Source organism: Oryza brachyantha, chromosome 9 (genome assembly GCF_000231095.2).
Source record: "Oryza brachyantha chromosome 9, ObraRS2, whole genome shotgun sequence".
Classification (NCBI taxonomy): Eukaryota; Viridiplantae; Streptophyta; class Magnoliopsida; order Poales; family Poaceae; genus Oryza; species Oryza brachyantha.
This window is the reverse complement of record NC_023171.2, coordinates 1,499,377-1,524,882: the sequence shown is the minus strand read 5'-3', so window position 1 is coordinate 1,524,882 and position 25,506 is coordinate 1,499,377. Positions and strand designations below refer to the sequence as shown.

Sequence of the window (25,506 nt, the reverse complement as noted above, 5' to 3'; positions counted from 1 at the left end):
TACAAACGTAAAATCACTCTATACAAACGTATGCAGTTCACATATTGCAAGGATAATTTTAATTAAATAATTTATTCATATTATCTGATGTTAACATAAAATTTAAACTTTACAAAGTTAAATTTAATGAAAATCACTTTATATAAATGTGAGTTGCATCATATACAAATTTGAAGAATGATTTTAGTCGTCCGATCTTACGAAGATGATTCTAGCCATCGGATTTGAAGAATGATGAATGAAGTATGTAGGATGAGTAAAAATAGTTCGTGCAATATATGGTAGATTATTTTTTTTCAAAAGAAAATAATGCATGTTCTTATCTAATATTTTTCTTATGCATGTATTGGCTGAAAGCTATAAAATTAATGGTCATATGTCATATTTTATGGAAAGTCTCTTGATATATGGAAAATATATGTCTTGTTTATTTTATAGTGTATAATTATAGGAGATAGGGGTGGAGGGTGTATCACACGCTAATCTAGGCCGCTCATTTTCAATGAAGATGTATTTGGGCCGTTGGATACGTCACACGATGATGATGAGGAGTAAATCATGTTTGTGCACTATAAGGTAACTAGAAATACATCTGTGCGAACGCTACGCTACGTTTATATAACGTGAGTTGCAACGTATACAACTTCCCATTAGCGTGGTATATATCAAAAGTACAAAACAATTGTGCAACCTCTCAAGTCTAAATTTATTATGAGTTTACAAACAAATTTCTTCATGTCTTCTTATATCACTTGAAAAGATACTTAAATCAAATATTAAGCGATTAGCAAATAATTATCGCATGAGTTCTTTGTACTCTAAAAAATATATGACAGTCTTTAAAGTTGAAATTAGTAATGGTATTTTTTGTTAGTTGTCTTTCTATTTTATTATTATCAGTAGGTGCCCATATCTTTTCATGGTTTAAAAAATATTGTACAATGATGTGTCGTTTGATAGATAAAAAATTACTTATTTTACATAAAAATACGATGCTAACAAAATATTTCTTGAACACCATATAATCACTCCTATTTTATCATAGATTTATATTGTTAGTAATTTGACTATTTGGACATCCAATAATAATGGTCTAGATCTTTGGTCGATGTTATGTTTAGCGTACCTGTGGTATGGCGTTGATCACAAACTTCGTTGTATAGATATCATTATCGGTGTCCTAACGGTGTGACTAAAAAATATGATTTAACTTTGATTCTAAAGATATACATAGCATATTTGAATAGATTTATGATTAAAAAATTAATATATTTATCTTTATATAAAGTCTAATATATAGAAATGTTTCTAAATGGAAAGATATTTGCTAACATATGAAAACTCTATAATTGGCAAGATAATTTCTTATTTAGAAAGTCATGGATACATGTAAACTCTATTAAAGAGGGGTGTGATCCATCCTAGCTGTCCGATCTTATAAAAATGATTTTAGCCGTCGGATTTGAAGAACGAGGAATGAAATATGTAGGATGAGTAAAAGTAGCTCATGCACTATATGGTGGATTATCTTTTCAAGAGAAAATAATACATGTTCTCATCTAATTTTTTTCTTATGCATGTATTGGGTGAAAGCTAAAAAATAATGACAGTATGTCATATTTTATAGAAAATCTTTGATATATGGAAAATATGTGTCTTGTTTATTTATAGTGTATCACGTGCTGATCTGGGCCGCTCATTTCAACAAAGATGTGTTTAGGCCGTTGGATGCGTCACGCGATGATGATGATGAGTAAATCTAGTTTGTGCACTATATGGTAGATATAATATATATATATATATATATATATATACACTTACATTCAGATTAATAAATAAGTAATAACGAGAGCTTTTTTCTGACACGGTGGTATTCGTAATACTCACCGGGCCTTTTTATGACACGTTGGATTTTGAATCTATATTTGGCCAAGATTTGATACATTAGATTTGATGTAGGAAGGATAAATGAAAAGTGCTTATGATTTAGGAAGCTGATAAAGGGAAGGAGGGTCGATGAAACGTGCTCTGTCTAATGTGATGTAGATAATTTAAGCAATTAGCTTTGTCCAATAAGTAAAACAAGTTTATGTGATAGATGATTGATACCAATTTAACTTCACCAGAAACATGGGGAGAAACATTGTAAATGCAGTAGTTTACAAATCCACAATCCGCAGCGAAGCGTGGGCAAATGTGGCTAGTATATTATAAAAACGTGCAACGTACATGCAGCATTCACCAAGAGTACCATAGCTCCAGGGAGAGAACCCAGCAAGGCTCTACACAAGGAAGATACATACAAATTGCGGCCCATTTTACCTCTTTGTACAATTGTTCAATAACACATTCGTCAGCTCAGAAACACATATCATCCACCACATGACGTACTCAAATGGCACAAAGAATATGCATCTCAGAACATGGCTGAAGAAAAGCCTAAAGAGCTAATGTTTATCCCTATCATCATCACTCACCCCTTCACACCCTCCTGACACTCTTTCCATACTCCTTCCTGATCTCCCAAAGCTGTTCTCCAACTTCTTTCATGGTTGGACGGTCCTCCCGTGTCGGAGCAGCACACTGGAAAGCCAAGCTGAGCAGCTTTTCAAGCACCTCATCGTCCACAGGATCCTCCAACAACGGATCCAATATCTCCCTCATGTTGCCTTCATTAAATTTCTTAAATGTCTGCAGAAATACAAAAGTGGACTGTGCTCATTCTCTACTGATGGACAGAACAAAGGTTTAGTTTGTCCTGAAACTTCATTTTTGTAGGTAAATTCTAGCTAGAGATCCAGTTCCATGCTATTATAAATTATTGTGCAAAAAATTGGGAATAGATTTGGTTAGATCAACACAAGATAAAACAAAAACGAGTATGGTTTTAGTGTCATATTTTGCCACAGTTGCACTAATATACACTTCATTTCAGTTCATGGCAACATATAATCACATCCGTTGTAATGGAACAAGTGCAATGTTGGAATTAATTGTTAAGAAATTGGATATCAAAGAAGAGGCAATTTAACATACCCATCTGATAGTGATTCTCTCTTCAGCAGCCCGCTTCAGCTCTACCGGTCGGCGAGCAGAAAGAATTTCTACAAGCAGTATGCCAAAGGAGAAGACATCACTCTTAGGAGTCAGCTGGTATGTTCTCAGGTACTCAGGATCGAGGTAGCCAGCTGTTCCCTTTACTTTTGTTGAGATGTGTGTCTTTTCTGTGTCACTGGGGCCACTTCTTGCAAATCCAAAGTCAGACACCTTGGCTCGGAAGCTCTCTGTCAGCAGGATGTTTGATGACTTCACATCTCGATGAATTATTGTCTTCTCTGTTCACATTGAAGAGTCCAATAATACAGGATTATTGAAAACAAACTTTATCCAAATAAAAATATGGAGAACTGGCAAAAGGACTATTAGATCATCTAAATCATAAACCATCCAAGGAAACCTTTGATCTATGTAAAAACACTTAGGATGTGTTTGGTTCGTGGACGAGGTGATTGGGTTGGATCCATTTCTGTATTGTAGGATAAGTTGGTTCCATTTTTCCGTTTGATTGGATGAATGGTTGAACCCTGTGGTGGGAGGGATGAGATGGAATGGATTGAAGCTGTTTTTTGTTTGGTTGAAGGGATAGAATGAGATAGAAGTTACCTCTCATATCCAAAATAAAATATTGAATACTAGGATTAATATATAAATAATCCAAAGTAATTAGATGTATATTTATACAAGTAATATATTTTAAATAAATTTAATAAATAAAATAGACACCCCCTCTATGTGTCGTGGTCGTTCTGGGATGGATCTGTCCCACTGTTTTGGTGAGATGCATTGAATCTAGATCTGAGAGGAATATTCCTCTCCTGGTTTTAACCCACCCCACCGATCCAACAACCAAACATGGTCAGGGATGGGTTGGCTCTATCCTAACCCATCCCTAGAACCAAACACACCCTTACATAAGCCCCTAGAGTTTTCAAGGTAGTTTTGCCACTTTGGCATGTAATGTGCCATCAAAAGTGTGTCCGGCTTAGCAAAAAACATAAAAATCAATGGAGAAAATATGCCCTTATTTTTCCTTGGTACACACGGCATAATGACCAAAGCCAGAACTGTCGAGAGACCTCGAGCTGGCAAAAAAGGATGCTCACTACACAAGGAAGCTAATGGTGCTGTTGGTTTAGTAGTCCAATGGGCATTAAAGTTGTGGTGGCAGTCAGCACCGGTACAGGGTGGCTTTTGGAAACAGGCATAGGCTGGTACAGCTAAAACGCTTTGAATGAAAAATCATGAGCACCGAGGTTGTGAAATGTACATAGGATTAGCTCGCTGCGCTGAAACTCCCCATGGAGACGAACAGTACCAACAAAATCGAACTATTCTGCATAAGAAGAAAATTGAACTATTCGGCAAACATAGAAGACGAAGTGACATGAAAGGATTTGCTAAATGCTCACTGAATTGACTAATCAGATCAAAGGTCAGGGGCCAGACTTAGGGAATGACATTCAGCAAATTTCTCTGGCTTGTTGGTGAGATGTGATAACGTTGGATGGAGCAGCAGTTAAAGCAGTTATCTGTGGATGCTGTGACCATGGATTTGTTGCAAGTTGGGGACCAGTAGTTAGAATTGGAACGGCAGATGGTGAGGGCTAATTAAAAAGGTGAAGATTTGAAACAAGCCATGGCACTGAGATATGGGATCTACTGCCACATCATTGGTCATCTCATCTGCCACTACGGCAAAAACTGCCACAGAAACCATTCTAGTGTTTTTTTCTTCTTTCCTGAAAGAACCTTAGGGGATCATTCACTATGGTTTTGCAAGTTTGGGGGGCATAATACCTGGTTTAATAGTTTAGGGGGCTAAGTAGATGAACCATCAAACTTTACGGGGGTATACTTTTCTTAGTAGTAATTGGCCTTTCTTTTTTGCAATCTAAGAAGGGCAAGATACTGATAAAGGCTTCTGAAACAGAGATATTAAGCTACAGTGTGGACTGCAGGTTAATCTCAAGAGTGTAGATAAATGGAATTTGCTGAAATGGGAGCATCACATCAATATTGATGCAACAAAAAACAGAGATGGCTTACCAGCATATAGATGGAGATAAGTGAGTGCATGTGCAACATCGATTGCGATCTCTAGACGCTGATTAAAATCCAGGACTCTTCCATATTGGCCTGAAAAATGCAGAAACATCTATTAATATGAAAACTCACAGAAATGATAATGAAGATAATAAATCAGAAAGTTGCAATGTACCATCAAGATGATCCCTCAGAGTGCCATTTGGTACATACTCAGTGATAATTATGCGTTCATGTCCTTTATCAGTAAACCCCAGCAATCTCACCAAATTTCGGTGGTCAATCTTAGCAAGCAAGTCTACTTCATTGCTAAACTCATCTGTAGGACCTGCGAATTGATCCTGTACACAAAAAAAAAAATAGTCAAGCCCATTCCCAGGCAGCAAACCATAAACTCCATCCTGTCATAAATATTTGACATTTTGAACATGATCTGGTCAAACTTGCCATAGAGTTTGATCTATTTGTAGTGTCATCCAGGTCCCTATACTTTTAAATTGTAGATTTATTTCCTTAAAGGCTTAAAAACTAGTTTAATGTACCAACATGGGTCCAAATGTGCCCATACCCTCTTTAGGAGCCTATGTGGCATCCAACTTGGAGCTTATGTGGCACATAGGATCACGTGAGCTTGGTGTAGAAGGGATATGTGGATATATTCCCATCCATACCAAGCTCACACATAGCTTATGTGCTCCCACACACCATGTTGGCTATAAATATAGCCGACATACCACATCGGCTTCTAGGTATGGGCACGTTTAGCAAGTTTAAGAGCCTAAATCCGCAATTTAAAAGTTAAGTGATATGAATGACATTATAGGAGGGCCGCTGGTGTATTTAGTATAAAACATTAGCAATTAACATGATTTGATTATGAATAAAAAATTGATTAGTAGCAAAAAGATGTCACAGATTGCATCGAATGATGGAATTACCTTTTTGGCTCTCTTGACTGCAACCACCTGGCCATCTGGCAATACAGCCCTATAAACTGTCCCAAATCCTCCTTCACCCAACTTAAATGAAGGTGAGAAATTCTGAGTAGCCCTGAGAATCTGCTGCACAGTTAAGTTGACAGATCCAACTCGAGCAATCTGTGGAGATGGGGCAAATCTTGATGGACTCGGAGGTATTCGGTGTGGAGTTGGCGGAACCTTCTCGGATGACGTGCTTACATCAAAGGATGAAATCGATTCGACTGGAAAAAATAGTTGGTTGTTAAGGGCAAGATCCCAACAATGTGTGTTTGACAATGAATCACCATGGTATTGGTATGGTAAGAAACATTAATCTTGCAAAAAGTATAACAGTCAGAGGTTCATATCAGATTGAGACGTTCATGCAACATAAATATAGTAAAATACATAACATCCAAAATATGGATGGCTTTGCAAAGAAATTTCTGTCAACAAATGATTTTTCCTTGGTTCTTCTAATAAACACTGCTCTCCATAACCATATTAATTGCTTACTAGTGGAAATGGGCACAAACTAAAAATAATAAGGTGTCAATTCTTTCGTTCTCCATGTGTCCATATAGAGTTGAGCGACAGCAGTGAGACTGGAGGGGATAGCAGCACATGAAAGGAGCTACATACTAGTTAAAAGTTATGGCATGAAAGCTGATCAAACAAACAGAATTTATTCTATTAGTCATAGCCATTATAAGTTTTTTTTTTCTGCACTAGATGTCATTCCCTCGTACACACCAAGCTAGGAATTAGTAGAAATGATCTACAATGATTCTTCATAAATGGACATACTACCAGGGAGTAGCTCGTAAGTAAATGGCAGGTAAGAAATTTGCAAACACATACTAGTAATCCATCCATAGTTAGCTCTAAAGGAACCAATGTGCCATCAGCACATCACAAACTAACACCATGCAGAAGATGGCTAGGATAGAACAAGATTTAGTGAGTTACTCAAGATACCAGAACTCATGATGAGAGAGCTTTAGACACGATCAGTCCCCTACGAATCTTAGCAAATTACATACTCTTGTGTTTTAATATATGACGCACTTGAAATTTTTAATTCATCCAACTATTCATCTTTTCTAGACATATCTGTGCAAAGACAAACATACTAGGCATGATGATGGACCTAGTGGTACTCTTTTCACTTTACCTAATTAAGTAATTGAATAATTACTGTTGGTCAACCTTTGAGAAAAAAAATCAACTGTGTCATATATTTAAAAATGATGGTAGTAGAGTATGCGGGGCTTAATCCTTACAAAAGAGTTGAAGAACATAATTAATATATAGTCCCTCAGATTACTTGTTTAGGACAACACACTTTTGGTATTTTTCCACAAAAGCATTTTTAATGAAAAAATCTAGCAGCACCGTTTTCACATGAGAATTCTTGATACTTTAGATATATTAGCAGGGAAGTTCTACATCCCATATCTATTTGATAACAGGGCCCCTGGGGCGATGTGCCATGGTGGTGGTGGTAGTGGTGGTTTAACAGCATTCAGGCCCAGTAGAATATAATGACAACGCAACATCCATAAAAAATAAGCTAACACCTATTTAGTCATGAGAACCATATCGTAAACATCCATGGGGTCATCATCATCAACTATCTTGCGAGATATAGATGACATCAAATGCATATAAAAAAATAAAATAGAAACATGCAGGAGCAAAATTTCCTTTGAAAGAAAAGGTGTATATTAGTGTTTATGATATAGATGGAACAGCGCTTGAACAAAATTGAACTTGAAACATTTAGCTCAAATTTGCATACTCCAACTGTAGTCTTAGAAATCAATAATTTTGTGCACTTAATTTCTAGCCCACCATCAGGGTAAGTGGGTGACAATCAACTGGTTTTTTCAGCAGTGATAAAATGCATTGGATACACATGATGCATGGACTCACCTGCATTACGCTGAATGGATGTAGTGTTATGCCTGCTAACTTCCTTTTTCTCAGCATGAAAGCATGGTATCATAAGGCCACAACATAGGAGAATCACACCTGGCACCGCAAGGAGATGATCCTGTCTTTCCAAAGCATCATTGTCATCCTGGTTATTTCCATGAACTCCCATGTTTTCACATGGGTCATCCTGAATTTTTGCATCACTCATTGAGGGCTGCCTCAAAAGTTTCCTTGGTATATTTTCTTCTGCAGTTACAACAATTCCCAAGAAACCATGAGAAAATACAATTTAGAAAAAAAATGTCATCTGCAAGTTGTATACCATGAAATAAAGCTGGGACTCCCATAACAGAAGAACAACAATATCACAAGGAAATAATAAGAATAAATTTGGTGTAACAAGCTTTAGTGAGGAAACAGTTGAAGACCTACAACTTGAAATTTGTGTTTTTCACGTAATTAGATGTTTGTAAGACAAAATTATCAGAGAATGGTAACAAAATAAGGCTGGAGGAGACCTGACAACAACGATCACTTCAACAAACACATGCTACTTCATGGTACAGAGTGACTTTATGCCTAGACCTCTAGGGTAGTGGAAATTCTGGACGATAATATTAAATTCCCTAGATTTTTGCTCTAAAGATGCTTCTTTTGTGAAGAGCGAAGTTAAAGTTGCAGTTATACAAAATTTGCTCTGTACTCTGGCTATTAGTGCTGCAAAATGTATTGTTTTTATTGTTCAAACCTGTGATGTAAACATCACATTACCCCCAACAAAAAACCACTCATGTGCAACAAACAAATACACCTGATTTCACATCCATAATTACCAGCCTACTTGCTATTAGGTGGTTACATTTTCAAATACCATGACCCACAAAAAATATATAAGGAGATTATGTACAGTTGACCAATCCCTTCCTCCGTTGTTTTTGTGTGCATGGCAGCATACACTAGACCAACAAATGGCAATGTTCTACATACATGTAAATGGCATAGCTTTCTGATTATAATCCCAATAAGAATGAAGGATATCTAGGAATTCGCATTTCAGCAATTGCTAGAGACTATTATTTTTTATAAATAATACAAACCTCGATTAGTCCCAAAAAATATGATGGAGTAATAGGATGCAGGTGAGTGATCGCTAGGCACTATTATTTTTTATACATAATACAAACCTCGATTAGTCCCAAAAAATATGATGGAGTAATAGGATGCAGGTGAGCGATCGCTAGGCACTATTATTTTTCTACACAACTCTCTGACTAAATACAAATGTTTTTATACATAATTCTATCTCAGGCATGGTATAACTTCCAGACAACATCAAGAAATCAAATTAGAACAATTAACATAAGCAGATCTAAATTGCCATACAGCAGAATACCAAAAGATGAAAATCGGGCATACACTTAGCACAGATGGAGCCCCGCAACCAAAAGCTAATCAACGGGGATCCAACTCACCCTTGCTTGATTCACTCCCCTGACGGCAGTAGTGCTTCCAGGCGCCCCTCCATGCCTCTGAGTCTGACTGCTCGCCGCAGCGGAGGCAGCCGCTCTCATAGTACGACCTGAGCTTGTCGCAGCCAAGAACACGGTCGTGAACCAATTCGCCATTGACGGACAGGTTGCGGCCTCCACCGGGGGTGTCCAAGATGGCAACTTGGTCGTCTCCGCAGGTCCATGAGAGGGCTGGCTCGGAGACGGAGGCCAAAGCCAGGGAGGAGCACAGGAGGACGAGGAGAGTAGCTGGGAGAAGAGGAAAGAATGATGCCATCGGTACTGATAGATAGATAATCTTGTTGACCCTAGAATTCACAAAGATCTCATCTTTGGAATCCACAAATCGAACGAATTAATGGGAATACAAGATCGTGAAATCCGTCTCGCCTCCTCCTATTTGTGACGAAAAAGGAAAAGAAAATCCTGGTCAAGAACAGGGGGAAGCAAGCAAGGGTGAGCTAGAACAACAACACCACCAAATCGGCAGCTAATTGGAGAAGCGCAAAAGGAAGGGAAGGGAAGGGAAAAATTTGGATTTGAGTGGTCGCAAGGCTCGCAGCACAGCAAAGAAAGCAAGAACTCTTATCTATCTATCCATCAATTGATAGAACAGCCCGAGAAAGCAAGCAAGAAGCTGCCGCCGGGATTACGATTCGGCGGTGCTCAACCAGATCGAGGCTATGGTAGGCTAGAGAAAAGGAAGGGAAGAATTGAGAAGGGGCTCAGCTATAGTATAGTGGTTGGAGAGGAGGGAGGGGAAGAAGGAAGGAAATATCAAGCCATTTTCGTCGAGTCAGCTCAGCTACTGATGGTGGGGGAGAGAGAGAGAGAGAGAGAGAGAGAGAGAGAGAGGTGGGAAGCGATGACGAATTGCCGATGAGAAGAGAGAGATGACGACGCGAGGTGGAAGTGGAATGGAAGGGAGGTGGCAACCGGCGGCGCGGGCGTCAGCGTCACCTCACGCTGCAAAGTGGGGTCGCTATTTTTCCAGGAAAACACCTTACCAGTACACAAAAAAAAGGCTACTTTATTTACTTCACTGAAATAATTGACTTAATCTCCTAAATTATTTTTTCTTATTTTACCCCTAAACTATTAAAACTGGTTCACCTTGTTCCTTATTATCATTTCTCTCTTTTATTACTCTTAACGTTGCTTGCAGTATATTTTAAGCTATTTTTTTTAGACATAGGAGGTTATCCTTTCGCTTTTTCGGTGAAAAAGTCAAATGGCATATTTACTATAAATAATAATTTATGAATTAAACTTTTATATATGTGTTCTTAGCAATCTAAAAGTCATGAGCGGAAAAAAAAGCTACAATGAAAAATCATATAATCAACTCCAAATTTAATATTGAAAATTCAAATTTTGGCTTATAAACATAAGCAAAAGCGAAAAAGATGGGATCATGCATGACACCATTATATCAAATTTCAAAAGAATTTCCATTTTTTCATGATTATTTCTTGAAGTTTAAAATATTGGTGTTTAAATCAATCTTTGGTGCTTTTAACATGTATAAAATATTGGTGTTTAAATCAAATCTTAGACCACTTTTTGGATGCAGCCTAGGAAGTGTGGGAAATTCACTAGCTCAAATGCGGTGGAATAAATGTGTGAACGAAAACATACGAACACAACAAGGATACAAGTTTGGGCCACATGTCGACGTAATACCTTACTCCTAGGTGTGTTCAAAACTCAGGCTAAGCCAAGCTTCGAGCTAGGAATGGAAAAGGCCTGGCCAAAAAAACCTAACCTAAGTACGTACGGCATGCCTCACAATCTATAGGAAAACAAAGTTCAGGCCTTGTCCAACTCCTATACTTTCTTAGGTCGGGTGTGAAAATGCCCGATCAAAAATCCTAGGCTTGACCTCGACAAAGCCCCAGGCTTTCCTGTGCCAAGCCGGATTTTTTGGGGCTTTCATAAATTTTAGGTATTTTTAGGTTTTTAGGCATCAATATCTAGGCACGGGTCTAGCCCGTTGCATGGTTAGAGCGGGCTAAGCTTTCAACTTGTCTCAGGCTTTCATAATTTTTTTGGTTTTTTATCTATTTTGAGGCTTCAATATCTATGGTCAGGCCTAGCCCGGTCCATGGTGAGGTCAACCAGGTCGGACCCAACTTGAACATGCTTGTCTACTCCTGTGAATGTTCTTATCAAATACGCGTATACAACAGAAGTGATGAGAATGAGCAAAGCAGTTAACGATGGATGTGAGATTTCTTCCCCAGCTCCTCAACACTCCTGATAAGGATCACTGTTTTAGCTACCTTGTTTGCTATGTGTTGCTTTTGTCTTATGTTGGCTTTTTTTCTTTCTTATTGGGTTTGGACCTCCGTCCTAACCAAGTAACGTGCTGCTACACATTCTTATCCCCCGTGTCTTGCACCTTCTAGCCCATTTAATGTGCATGCTTCATTCCTACTAATGTGATAGGTGATGCGAACCGGTAGCACTGTAAGTCAGTGGGTGGCCCACGGGGGCTTGTCATCCCTCTACATGCTATTTACCTGGGACAAAGGCAGAGTAGTTCTCCCAGTAACACTATCAAATTTTTGACTGATGGTTCTATCAGCTAGTGACAAGGGGCGTCAAGTAGACATCAACTAGACTGACACCGTCCATTGGTCATAATGAGCTAGGGCGAGTATAGTGAATGGATTGATAGGACATACAGGTTGCCCTAGTTTTTTCATGCATGCTCAAAGAGTGAGGCATCTGCCCATCACTTTTAGTGTTGCCATGTGGGAAAGATAATACCACGTACGCACGCCTAGCATTAATTATGACCGCTGAGGGATTTCTGCATGTAGCTGCGATCTACTTCTTGTCGTTGTGGTGGTGTGCCATGCTAGCGGGTATCGGGTTTGTCCCAACGCTGGCTTGCTCTCCAATAGGAGGGATCGAGGAAGTCTGACCCCTCCCAAAGTGGACACAGACAGGCCCTAAGGCACTGCGAGCTACTGACGAGCGAACCATGGTTCCCTTATCCCATACAAAATAGTAAGGAAAAATAAAAGAAATATTGAGATGTAAGTTGTAAGTTTAATGAATCTATTGTCGTTATGAAAATTGTGCGGAATATGACTATAAAGAGATAAAACCGCAATAGAGTATAGTAAATGGTATAACAAGAGCCAAAACATAGTTTATTATCAGGATTTTTTTTTTACATTTTTACCATTTCTGAATAGAAATATTTTACAAATGGACCAGAAAAAAAAACTTGGTCCAAAAATAGCCGATAGGCCATATGGGTTTTTTATTCATATTTTTGGACTATTTCTTGGGTTTCTATTGTGTTTTCACAATTCTCTAGTTTATATGCTTAAAATTTTCTTGAAATGTTGAATTGTTTTTAGCACCGATCTAAGCTGAATACGTGATATCTAAACATCAGCACCATGGAAGGAAAATGAGGTGGGGGTTGCAAAGCAGCGATCAACCAAACATGGCATGTGGGCCTGTTTTATATGGGAAAGCTACTATTAAAGTTCGAGATATGTTATCTTAACCCACATGTTATTGACTCATGTGGGCCGTACATGTCATTAAGATATCAATGACATATTTTAAACTTTGCAAAATTATAATGATATGGTTCCAAATTTTCCATTTTATATAGATGAATGTACATGTTATGAACAAAAAGTTATATAAGTAATGCTAATGGTAGAAAGTTTTCAAAGAAATTGCACTTTTATAAAGATGGCATGAAAAACTAAGATATAATTATCAGTCATAACAAAAATGAAAGGGCCATATAGTGCGTAAAAGCAACTTATTTTATGGCTGATGGTACTACGTGACCCTTTTCTTGCATATCGATATTATCACTAGAGTGTTCCCCGTTAGAAATTCATAGTAAACACTCCAAATTGACTACCCGTCCATAGCTGAGATAAAACCACGTGCAACTCAAACAAGTGGTTGTCCTTTTGTATGGAGGAAGCCTTGGGAATGCATCATCTTTCCATCTCGGCTATGTAGAGATAACTGTTTGGTTTATTTAGACAAAAGTCAAATGGTATATCTGTAAATGAAAAATAATTTGTTTATAAAAATTTTATATATGTGTTTTTAATAATCCAAAAACTAATGCTGAAAAATACACTTCGATAAAAAAAAGACTAAAATCTACTTCAAATTTAAGATTGAAAATTTAGATTTTAGTTTATAAGTATATAAATAAGCGAAAAGATGTGGCTCATTATTGGGACATCATTATTGAGCAAACCTGTTTAACTGGGGGCCCTTCTTAGTCTCTTTCATGGTCGATAATTTAAGCACAAGTGTTGCTTCCCGTACATCATGCCTGCCAATTTGGGGGAGAGGAAGCGAGATTAAAGAGTTAATCTGGTGTTTACACGACACCGCACGACGCATAAAATTTTCCTTATTGTCGAAATTTGACTAATGAAGTTCGCAATGCAGAAGCACACCGCTGTTAATCAATGGCTTGTCGTTTTGGACACGTTTGAGAAGAAGCTTCAAGATATTATTAGGTTATTTCAACTCCTTTTATGCATTATTCCTTCATGGCTGGTAGGTGTAACTTCATGCATCCTCAGGAAGGTCTTCATTTAAATAGCTACAACTTAGCTACAGGGGACCTACCAGCCATTGGTGCTTTTTATATAAACCTTGTTCTTATTTTCAAGAGAAAGAAAACGCTCTCCCGCTTTGCAAACATTTCAATAGCTGTGATTTCCTGTTTATATCTCAAAACATTGAACAGACACCAATTTTCACCTCATAAATACTGGAAAGTACTCCGTCTGTTTTTATTTCCAAATTTAAATCTTGTATCAAAATATAAATATTTTTATCAATCACTTCTCATCAAGTATTTAATTTTACCCTACGTACCCTCTACACTTATCCATTCCCCGCTAAAAAGGAGTAATAGTCTTTTTTTTCTCAATACTAATATCTAAAAAAATCTAGAAATACTTATATTTTAGGACATGGATTATATAAAAGACAGTTGGTATAAACCCCCCTGTTTCATGACTCTCAAAAGTATCCAATTATCCAAATTGGTGCTGACTTGACGTCACACGGATTAAGGCTGTGCGTTCAGCTTCCAAAAATTTTTGAGAGAGAGGTCACATCGACATGTACGATGACATATTTAAAGTATTAAACGTAGTCTAATTACAAAATAAATTTTAGATTCTACTTAGAAACTTAATTAGTACATATTGGTTACTATAACACTTATGGTTACTATAGCACTTATAACTAACTATGTACCAGTACATAGGCTTAAAAGATTCGTCTCAAAATTTTCTCCATAACTATGTAATTAGTTTTAATATTCATATATATTTAATGTTTTATTTAGATGTCTAAAGATTCTATGTGATGTCTTTTAGAAAAGTTTTTGCGATCTAAACAGGCCTTAGAGGGAGGCCCATTACTAAAATCTACTCCAAAGACGATCTGCATGCTTATACGGCCAACGAATCTAAAGATGAGCATAGGTCGACCCGTAGATAGTTTAGAGTCAGCTCTAGTTCAATAAAATAAACTAAGTTTGATCACAAAATAAAATAAAATTTAGTTCATTTAGTTAAACTAGAATCGACCCTAAAATATCCACGGGTCTATCCACGACCATCCCTACTCCATCGAACAAGTTTGAGAGCAAAAACTGTCTACGCGGGGCAGATCATACTAGAAAGAGAAGTAGAAAGAGAAAGAGAAGGATGATGGTTAGAATGTTGGAGATGAAATGCCCAAAATCATGGCGACGATAAACAAGGGTTCGATCCGAACCTGAACCTCTGCGGTTGTGGTGCAAGAAAAGCGAACTAATCCTATCAGCAGAAATGTTACAGTGGTACAAAATGCCTAGACTGCAAACATTTTACACGGATTGGAGCTACAATTTCTTAGTCGTCATCAATCTAAGCTATATCCAGAGTTACAGCGATCGGCAATGGCCGCTTGGCCACCACTCAGAGGCACTAAAGCAAGCAGCCACCGTCATGGTATTTGATGGCGCCGAGGCAACAGGGTTTAGTGGACCTCATTTCCGAGTATCGGCTACAAGTTTTACCATTCACCTGGAGAAGAAAAAAAGGGTGGATAATAAGGTGTTAGTACACCATAGTTCGTCCGATAACACTTTTTCAGCAAAACGTATCTATCTGCCTGAACAGATACATGCTCAGAAAAATGGATCAAAGGAAAAACCCCTCAAGTTATCTACGTCTCTATAAAACAATCTCAGTGCAGCATGTAAAAGTCAAATGACATACATCAAATGGTCACTGGTGTTTATACTTTCACAGTTCACAAAGAAAACAATTTAATTAGCTTTCAATATGAATGCTTTAGAAGTTTGAACACTGTAACTGACGGTAGGTAGGCTGATAATAAAAGTAAAAACAGCATAGGTATTTTTCTCACCTTCAGTCTCAACTTTTCCATGCACGTTCCTGTGCAGATTGAATTCCCTAAGTATCACCAAGATAAATTATGTTATTGAAATTAATCAATGAAGAATCTAAGATTCATGTGTTAAAAGAGTACCTGTTGTAACCTACTGGGATCAATAGCACCAGGAGCCTGTAGCTGAGTATAATTCAACTCCTGTGTAAAATGTTTGAGATGTAAAAAGTTCACATCCTACAAAACTTACTATTCAAACGTAGACTTTCAAATTTGAAAGTTAAGATCTAACACTAAAGTCCGTTCAATGTCTCAACATCATATATTCCACAAAGAAGTTTCTATGTATAGACCTCCATTCTCTTGAAGCTAATGCATCGAAAGTGCTTGTAGAAAAAGTAGTCAAATAAAAGTTTGATGAGAATGAAAAAAAAGGTTTGGATCCATAGAAGGAGCACATGCATAAGACAGAGTGCTAGAAAGAAACATATTAGAATAGTTTTCTTGGTATGTCAAAGAAAGAGAAGGGATCTCTTTAATATACCTGGCGCCACTATAAAATTAAAGATAGAAGAATAATATAGATCATGCAAGTTGGAATCAAATAGCAAGTGTGACTAGAATTATAGCTCATGGAAAAGTATGCGCACCTGCTGTTTCAACTGCAATTGTTGTTGTCCTTGTTGTGCCTGAGGAATTTGTTGGATAGGTTGCATTGCTGGATGTGTCTGAGCCTGAGGTGGTGACTGAAGTTGCTGCATGGCAAGTTTTTGTTGGTGCTGTTGAAGCAAAAGAAGTTTCTGTTGTTGCTGCTGTTGCTCATACAGCACATACTCTTCAGGCTTATCCCACTGTCAAGCAATAATTCTAATAATGAGACCCAAAAATGTTGCAAACTTCAAAAATAACAGGTGATTGAGTTTCAAGTCTTCACCTTGCTCTCTCGAGTTATGCTATTGTAGTAATATTTAAAACCTTCGGGAGATGTATGTTCGGTCCAATTGCAGGTTAAAGGAACTGCAGGTGAAGTAGCCTGCTGTGGAATTATATTAATGCTTGATGGGATAATGGTAGTTGGAGCACCAGGGGTACTAGATTGCACCGGTTGTCCCTGCAGTGGCACAGAAACAGTCAAGAACTGTGTCAGCTGTAAACCACATTATATAGAACTAACGCAAACTGTATGCATAGAAGATTTTAGTTTAATAGAGAACTAAAAACACAGTTATCGAAAGGAAAATATGAAACAATAAGTGTATAATGCCCGTACTGTCTAATTAGAAAAACAATGAACATATTTATTATTTATGTCTCTAAAGAGCTGTCATTATGCCCTAATCCAATCAGTTGGCAAATGAGCAAGATCAATGCAAGAAACGAATGGTCAAACATAAATCCAAAAGTCAAAAAAAAACTGAAGGGAGTATGTTGCTTCATGACCTGTGTCGGTTGTTGATGGTTTAGATTTGTTTGCTGCTGCTGCTGCTGCTGTTGCTGCTGCATTAGTTGCAGTTGTTGTTGAAGTTGATAAATCGCCTGCTGTGAAGATTGATAACTGGATTGCAAAGCAGCTTGCTGTTGAAGTAGCAATTGTGGTGCTTGCGATGGCATCTGCTGCACTGGTTGCTGAAGCATTTGTGGTGGAACATTCGAGGAAAGATGCTGTTGCCCAGGAATAGCTTGCATGGAATTGGACACAGCTGAAGGCGCCTGTACAGTGCCAACAGAAGTATTTTGTTGCATCAATGGCTGTGACACAGGAAGCTGACCAGGTAGCATATTCTGGCCAAAAGAACCAGGACCCATAGATTGTGGAACTTGAAGCTGCCCAATCTGTTGACCCTGCAAGGGCTGTCCTTGCTGAGCATTCTGCATTTGAATAGGGAAATTCTGAGGTAGCGCTGGTAGCTTTTGCAATGGCTGGATCTGCTGACCTCCCAGATGATGGCCTTGTGCCATGGGAGGGTTCATGCCCTACAAAGTAAAAGGTGTCATGATGGTTGACCAATAATTTCTATCTCAAGCTATTGATGAACAGCAGAAGTCGCATATGCAGGTTTACCATATGTGACGAAGTTGGCAGAGCTGTTTGACTGGACAAGGAGCCATTTCCTGGGAACATCTGAGGTCGAAAAGTGGCCTATGATATTGCAGAATCAAAGGTAAGAAAACAGTGCCAAACAGAACCATAAATAATGATTTGAATCACATACCGTATCTGCTGATGATGTAACAGCGCCTCCTTTTGGAGCCATAGGATTGTCAGATCCAAAGTTATTAAACTGATGAGGTGCTGATCTTGGGCTTGATGGATGCCAAGAGTCAGGAGGCATATGCCGACCCCTTGGTTCATCAAGATTTGCTGTTGGCCTGAATAGAAACAATTAGCAATAAGGCTCAGTTCAATTTCTAACTATTCTCAAGTGAGATTATAGTTTAATGTAATACGAAAAAGACAGTTATCAAAAGGAAAATATGAAACAACAAGTGTATAATGCCCATACTGTCTAATTAGAAAAACAATGCACATATTTATTATTTATCTCTGAAGAGCTGTCATTATGCCCTAATCTAATCAGTTGGCAAGTGAGCAAGAGCATAGCGAAAATCGCCAGCAGTATAATGCTCATGCATGACCTCTCCATCATGGCAGTAATGCCAGAAGTGCTTGGCAAAGGGTAGGGATGGATGAAGGGGGTTGAGGCAATGCATAGTGAAGGCATTCCATGGCCAGTGGCAAGCCAAGCAGTGCCAAAGGCATTGGTAAGTAGTAGCTGTTTGTGCACAGGTCCTGAAGACAATGAAGACACTGATTTGTTCAGCTTGAATTTCATCCAGAAGTTCAAAAATGGATCAAATAAGAATGAGAAGGGCATCAAAGCAGCTGTTGTGAGGGAAAAGACCATGCAGGGGAATGGCAGGGTCATGCCTTCGTCAACTGTGGGGAAGACTTGAGTTACTACAGTTGCAATGTGAGGGAAGGGCCATCTCTTGTGCTTTGGTCAAGTGGAAAGTAGTGGAGTGTAAAGAACTAGGGCTCAAAATGCATTGGCAATGTGGCATATGCAAAACAGACCGAAGGGATGGATAAATTGGATTGTGTTTGGAAAGTTTGGGGGTGCAAAAATACCTGGTTTTGCTGTTCGTTCAGAGTATTTGATGGACTACTGACATAAGTTTATGAGGGGTATATGGACATTTCATTTACTAGCCTAGTAGGATTATAAATTGCAACTTGTAAAATGCAAGCCTAAAAAATTAGTAAACAAGGCTAAAGGGGCGGGAGGCAAATTGGATGCAATTCTTTTTACTTGCAATTTAACATTATTCTCTAATCTTTAAAAAGCAACTGTACAATTAAGGGGAAATCAAACCTGATAACAAGTGCTGCATCAGATCGTGGACTGAAACCAGGACCTCCAAATGCAGGACCACCCCTACCAAAAGATAATTCATACATCAGTATTTACTGGCAAGTGGGAGCAAATTGTATTTATCTAGGTAAAATATAAAACATGCAATGAACCTAGATCAGCATGGAGGTATCAGCAGAGAAAATACAGTACGAAAGATTTCATAGCCACCTTGATTCTCCAGGTCTAGGTCTCTTAGGATCAGCAAACCGAATTACTAATGGCTGCTCGCACCCCTAAGAAAACATAATAGATACACTATAAATTTTCAGAAAGAGAATATGAAGAGCTTTCAGCGAAGTACAAAAACTTACCCTCATTACATAATTCCCATTGAGAGCATTCATGGCTGCCAGTGCCGGTTCTCGTGAAGAGAATTTGACAAAGCCACAACCTAGATATTGCATATGTTAGGATGACAGTTTTTAAGAAAAAATAGTAAATTGCAAATTGAGCAAGTTAATAGACAGACCTCGGCTCTGCCTCATCCCATCTTTCATAATGTAGACATCTTCCACATGACCATATGGAGCAAAAATCTATAAAATATACCGAACACAAATTTGATTTTCTATGCACTTGATATATGCTTCTTAACTTTAAAGTGGTGAATTAATAAAGAAAGCATAAAAAAATAGTGCAAAATTCATGCTTGTCATGGATAAATGAGCTTTAAATCTACATAATAATCTTTTGAACAACAGAGCCTTACCTCTTCAATCTCCTTTGCAGTTGCTTGCTTATTGAGTGATGCAACAAACAGTTTGTGCTCAATAGCTCCTAACAAATAGATGAAAAGTAATGAAACCAACCAATAAGTACAACAAATAAATATAAGCAAAGAAAGTGCATTTCTATTAACAGGTCAAACATATTTGACTCCCACTAATATTTTGGTTTAGCCTAAAAAGGAACAGTACAATTACCAATCATATAAGTGCTGTTTTTTTCACCAGAGAACAGGAAAAATATGAGATGAAAAATATGGGGTGGGGTTATGCAATACAAATGACTCAAACCCCACCATTGTTCTAAAGCAATAATAGCCCACCAATAACAGAAATACTTGATAGTTACCATGGCGTTCCCTTTCACCATCAGCATATCTGACTTGAATAGGGCCCATTGCCTGACAGAAAAGATACGCAGTTAATAACTCAAGAGTCTGACAGACAAATAGACTGACTATAAATAAGTGGACAACAAATAGATTAGTCACCCCAGGTAAAGTGTACTGATTATGAAGAGCTCTGATGGCTCGCTCAGCCTCTTCAGAAGTAGCATATTTAACAAAACAACAACCTGCAAATAGAAGTATATCGTTTTGATTACAAGCCAGTGCAATTTTCTGTATATTCCATAATGATCATGTATATGAGAGAAACATAACAGTGTTAGCCAAACCAGGAGAAAGGTGGCGTGTTAGTTTGGAACAGGTTTGAAGTTCAACTCCACATTTCCAATCTTAAAAATTGAACACAGAACTATACTACTCGCATTATCGAGAAGCAAATCCCATTCAACAAGACAGGCATAATTATTTAGTAAGAAACGTCAAAATATTGGACCACACTCTGGAATTCCCATGAACCACCTTGCAAGCAGGATTTACGACTAATATATGAAACATTAAAGGTCTATTTGGTTTCGAGGAATTTTAACCCATAGGAATAAACGTGGAGGAATAGGAATGCATGCTCACATCAATCCATAGGAATTTTTCCAAGAGGTTCGATAGATGGAAATTTTCCTATGTTTTCTCTCTACCACTGGAAGGAAAGGAAATTTTCCTTTGGTTTTCCTATATCTCACTCCTACAAACCGAATGACTTCCATAGCAATTAATCCTTAGCAATCAAATCCTTTGTTTTTCCTCCAAACCGATTAGGCCATATGAATAAATTTTCTCGAAATGCTCCAACCAACTGCATATTCCATTAAAATTTCAGAAACAACATTGGATCATACGGTGTAACATTATTTGTGTTGCCAGCATACAAGACCAAACATAAAGTATGTTTCTCAAAATAAAAGAAACAGTGTGTGCCTTGTTCATAACCTCACATAAGGCACCATACTACATCAAAAACCCCAGAAGTTGGTATACTACACTGCAGCTCACAATAATCAATAGCATGTGGTGCACAGCAATTGCAGAAATTGTGGTAACAGCAAGAAGAAAGCTCATATACCCATTAGATACAAACAGGATAAATCCCCGAAGGTTCAAAACACTGAACCCAAGATGGGTTGGATGGGACAACGTTCGCAATCTGACGATATGATAAGAAAAGGACAACACAGAATGACATCGCACCCGATATGAGCAACAGCCATACCTAAATTGAATTATGTGAATACACACAGATTCTGATTAGCGCACGTGTTACCAACTACCAAACAGTTCCATTAAATAACAACACAAAATAGTCAGCTTATGACCAAGAATGAACTGCTGTGTGCTGAACATCATAGTACACTCCATTTCAGGCTCTCAGCTGTAACAATGAGCAGAATACCTGTACTTGTAACTGACAGGCAGACATTAAAGATGGCAATCAAGTCATGTACCATAAACATAACATATCCACAATATCATAGCTCAGGGCACGATGCTTTGCCCAGCCTTCTGACTCCAATGTCTGGAGTTTGGTCATAGCTCAGATAGCATATTATAAAGTATAAATGGGTGTAGAATCAGAGTTCAACTTTAACTTATGGTAAAAACATACTCATCCAATAACTCCCACAAAAAATAAAATATCAACACCACAGTTCAAGCACAAGTGCTTCCCCCAGCATTAACATCAATAATCTGATTTACAGTACTCTGAACTCAAATTTGTAGGACGCCATAATAACAGAAATACATGGAGCATGAATCCGAATAAATAACTCCAAGTGAAAGTTACCACATAAATGAAATGTATAAATCACAAAGGTGATGATTACTATGAACACAAGATGCAATAAATATTGCTTAAGGTATCATCATCATGTAAATGTAAGTTCCACAAAAGATCAACTCAGAATTTTGTTGCACCACAGTCCCAGGCTAAAGAACCAGGATATCTGAACCATCAAAAGCAAAGACACAATTCTCTGGTACTGAGTAATACCAGCAGTGCCGTCCATTCTCAAGTACAGGACCAAAATTATGCAAATCAACTCTACAAGAGCAAGCTTGTCATATACAGCAGCAAAAGCTGTCATGGAGATTGCACTTTAATAGATAATTCCTCAAATGTCAAGTACAATCGTGACAACCACCAGCAATGATAGTCTGTCTGCGAACATACAATTTGCACTAAACACAAACAGAATAAAATGGTAATAAGCCCAAGCATCCATAAAATGCACAGTCAGCATATCACAATCAAACAACCAGAACTCACAAGATATCGTTATCATTTCAGGAAGTTCGTACCACTCATCACATGGTAGTCATGTATAGCTGAACCGAACAATAGCATTACTGTCCATCCAACCACAACTCTAGATTAGTAATGCACACAACATGCAATCATGGTTTCTCAACACAAAACAATAAGTACAGCATCAGTTTAGATTAGTCAGGACAACACTACACATTGAAGGGTTCATCACTCATGCTGACGGGATTCCATACAGAGCAATTCATGACAACAAAATAACAAAAAAAATCTGGAACCATGGAACAGAAAATCAATTTATCACAATGACCTCTGTTCTTTTGCAACACATTCAGAACAAATGGATGCAAAAGTTGGCAACAGATTGATGTGACTAAGTTGCAGGTGCCGAATCTGCTGCTTTGTCAAGCAGCAGACCAGAATCCAGTTAGATTACAGTAATCGCCAACGGTTAATTGCTTCCATTCTCTTCCTCTACTGAAGCAACAAGAGAAAAACAGAATGGAAGCGTGATAAACAAAATCAACAACTGCCAAATCTAACTGAGAGAAGATGCAACCTCGTTGCTCCTAGTAACTCTCAGGACCTGAAAGAAAGAGATACAGAAATTGTAATAATATTAAGGAAAAAATGTTTTGCCTTACCTTGCTGTTCACCAGTCTTTCTATCCTTGATCAAAGCAACTTCAACGACATCTCCATGCTCCTCAAATAAAGGACGTACCTGGAAAAAAGAAGTTGTGTCTTTTACAGACTGTACTATAACACAGGAGGAAAATTTGAAGAAAACAAAAGAGTGCCAAAAAATTAAATAGTGCAGAAAAAATGGATGAGTAACCATGAGTTGCTTATAATGGAGATAAGGCAAGATACAACAAAGCTGAGAAATTGGCAAGAGGTACCTTCAGTAGATTCTAAGTGAGCTTTCTCTCTAGATGTATATAGTTTCTTAGCTAAATATTTTACCAACATAAATGCCTATATCTTTTATTATCTTTAAAACAAACTTGTAATTATTTAAGCAATGAGCCTCAGGATTTTTTTTCATATACAGCGGTGGCTAGATGAAACAACCTCAAATAACAGATTCTTATCAGGTAAGAGCAGAATAAAAATTGAATGAGAGCTATAAAGAGTTAACTAGGGAAGAACAAACAGATACAACATTAAATGTGGTGTAACACTCACATCATCTTCAGTCGCTGTCCTTGGAACTGATCCAATAAAAAGTTTAACATAGTTACTTCTGTTATCATGATCTGCAGGAAAATTTTAACAGAGATGTAAATTATATTTTGCAGATGGAGGGTGTAAACTTAAGCTCTAAAAGATTCCCCAGTAAAGCCCCCGCTTAGATAAAACAGTACATCAAGCTGGACCAAGCATTGAACTCATTACTTCTACCACAATCCATACCAATACAACTCCTGTTGGCTTTAACGTTGAAAAAGAAATGAATAATATAAAAAAAGAACAACATTTATCCGAAAATGTTACAACTGAATGCCAAACCTAGAGTATAACAGACTATCTCACTCTTCAAAATGAGACAATTTCCTAGCCCCTCCTGCAACGACTAGGACGTGTTAAGAAGTTATTACACCGTCTACACATGTAAAACCGATGAAGGCTCATACTCCATGCAAAAAGTCGGGTGCTGAGTTTGCCATATAGGTACATGTCAGAGCCATATTATGGAACTGCACATTCATGTGCACTGTGAATTTCAGCCAGATATCCCACATGCAAATATTAATGGCTTACCTTTTCAACATCCGCAGTAAAAATTTATTGAATTCGAGCTCATATTCTTTTCAGAGGTAAGCTAAGGTATGAATTGCAGTAACCAAAACCCTCGTCACGTGAAAGCAGATCCCAATCCTAAGATAGCACAAGAAAACCTAGAAAATCCAAGGCGACGGAAAGGCACGATAATCTGGCACCAAACCTAACCTGAGTGGTCACTGCGGCCACTGCCGTACCGGTGTCTCGGCCCGCTACCGGGCTCCCCGTAGTCGCCGCCTCTATAGCCTCCACCGCCGGAGTGGTCAGAAGAACCACGGTACGGGTGGAACCTCCCGCCTCCGCCTCCGCCACCGCCGCCGTCGCCCCCGCCGCGGGAGAAGCGGTGGGGCGGGCTGCCGCTACCGCCGCCGCCGCCGCCGCCAGATGACCAGCGAGAAGGGCCGCGGCCGAATCGGCCTTCCCCGCTGCCGCGAGCGGCGCCCGCGGGGCCGGAGGAGGGGTCGGCGGAGCGGTCGCCGCCGCGGTGCATGTGGAAGGGGCGGATGGAAAGGCCGGTGGCTAGGGTTTTGCGGCTGGCGAGCAGCAGGACAGGAGAGGAGAGGGGAGGGAGGAGACTCGGGAGAGGGCGACTCAGCAGGCGAGACGAGACGAGAGCCCGTGGCCGCGGGGATTTCTTTTTTTTTTTCCCTTCTACAAGCAGAGTATTATATATTTTTACCGGGCACACCGACTCGTTCTATCTCATTCTCTCGAACCAAGCTGCCAATGGTAACTTAAAGAGCTCTCCATCTTAACTTGACATCTCTGTTCTCTGTTCTTTTAGTAAATTGTAAAAAATGTCTCCAACAGTGTGCCATCTGGGTTTCCAAATTTTAGCAATTTGCCATATTCTCTCGTTTGCGTGCATATATGGGAGTCCGGGTTTCACTTGGTATCCAGTAAAGTACGACGCTAGATTTCTCTCCGGAATATTCACGCACCGACTTTTTCCTTCTTTGTGGAGTCCGGCGTCGCCCTGTTGTCATCGCCGTCATGTA

At 38.6% G+C, this 25,506-nt stretch overlaps 2 protein-coding genes across 5 annotated transcripts; both read right to left on the bottom strand.

Annotated features, from left to right (window-relative positions):
• Positions 1–2,158: 2,158 nt before the first annotated feature.
• On the bottom strand, positions 2,159–10,356 carry LOC102701199 (calmodulin-binding receptor-like cytoplasmic kinase 3). Of its 2 annotated transcripts, none has more exons than XM_006660360.3 (7): positions 9,473–10,356; positions 7,998–8,246; positions 6,042–6,304; positions 5,279–5,444; positions 5,107–5,196; positions 3,037–3,335; positions 2,159–2,691 (listed from the first exon to the last, which is right to left on the bottom strand). In XM_006660360.3, exons 1-7 carry the CDS (start codon positions 9,783–9,785, stop codon positions 2,482–2,484), a joined length of 1,590 nt encoding a protein of 529 aa, XP_006660423.1. In that variant the 5' UTR covers positions 9,786–10,356; the 3' UTR covers positions 2,159–2,481. The 2 variants fall into 2 exon arrangements, with proteins under 2 accessions (XP_006660423.1, XP_040383366.1); XM_040527432.1 differs by having other exon boundaries at positions 8,097–8,246.
• A 4,863-nt stretch (positions 10,357–15,219) lies between these two features.
• LOC102721018 (flowering time control protein FCA) lies at positions 15,220–25,131 on the bottom strand. Of its 3 annotated transcripts, none has more exons than XM_006660970.3 (18): positions 24,677–25,131; positions 23,912–23,982; positions 23,369–23,447; positions 20,552–20,634; positions 20,410–20,461; positions 20,045–20,112; positions 19,805–19,871; positions 19,647–19,726; positions 19,504–19,568; positions 19,294–19,356; positions 18,133–18,289; positions 17,982–18,059; positions 17,360–17,893; positions 16,854–17,030; positions 16,570–16,770; positions 16,061–16,120; positions 15,938–15,984; positions 15,220–15,591 (listed from the first exon to the last, which is right to left on the bottom strand). In XM_006660970.3, the coding sequence occupies exons 1-17, from the start codon at positions 24,996–24,998 to the stop codon at positions 15,946–15,948; spliced, it is 2,196 nt and encodes a 731-aa protein (XP_006661033.2). In that variant the 5' UTR covers positions 24,999–25,131; the 3' UTR covers positions 15,220–15,591; positions 15,938–15,945. The 3 variants fall into 3 exon arrangements, with proteins under 3 accessions (XP_006661033.2, XP_040383770.1, XP_040383769.1); XM_040527836.1 differs by having other exon boundaries at positions 19,504–19,556; XM_040527835.1 differs by having other exon boundaries at positions 20,045–20,109.
• Positions 25,132–25,506: the final 375 nt, after the last annotated feature.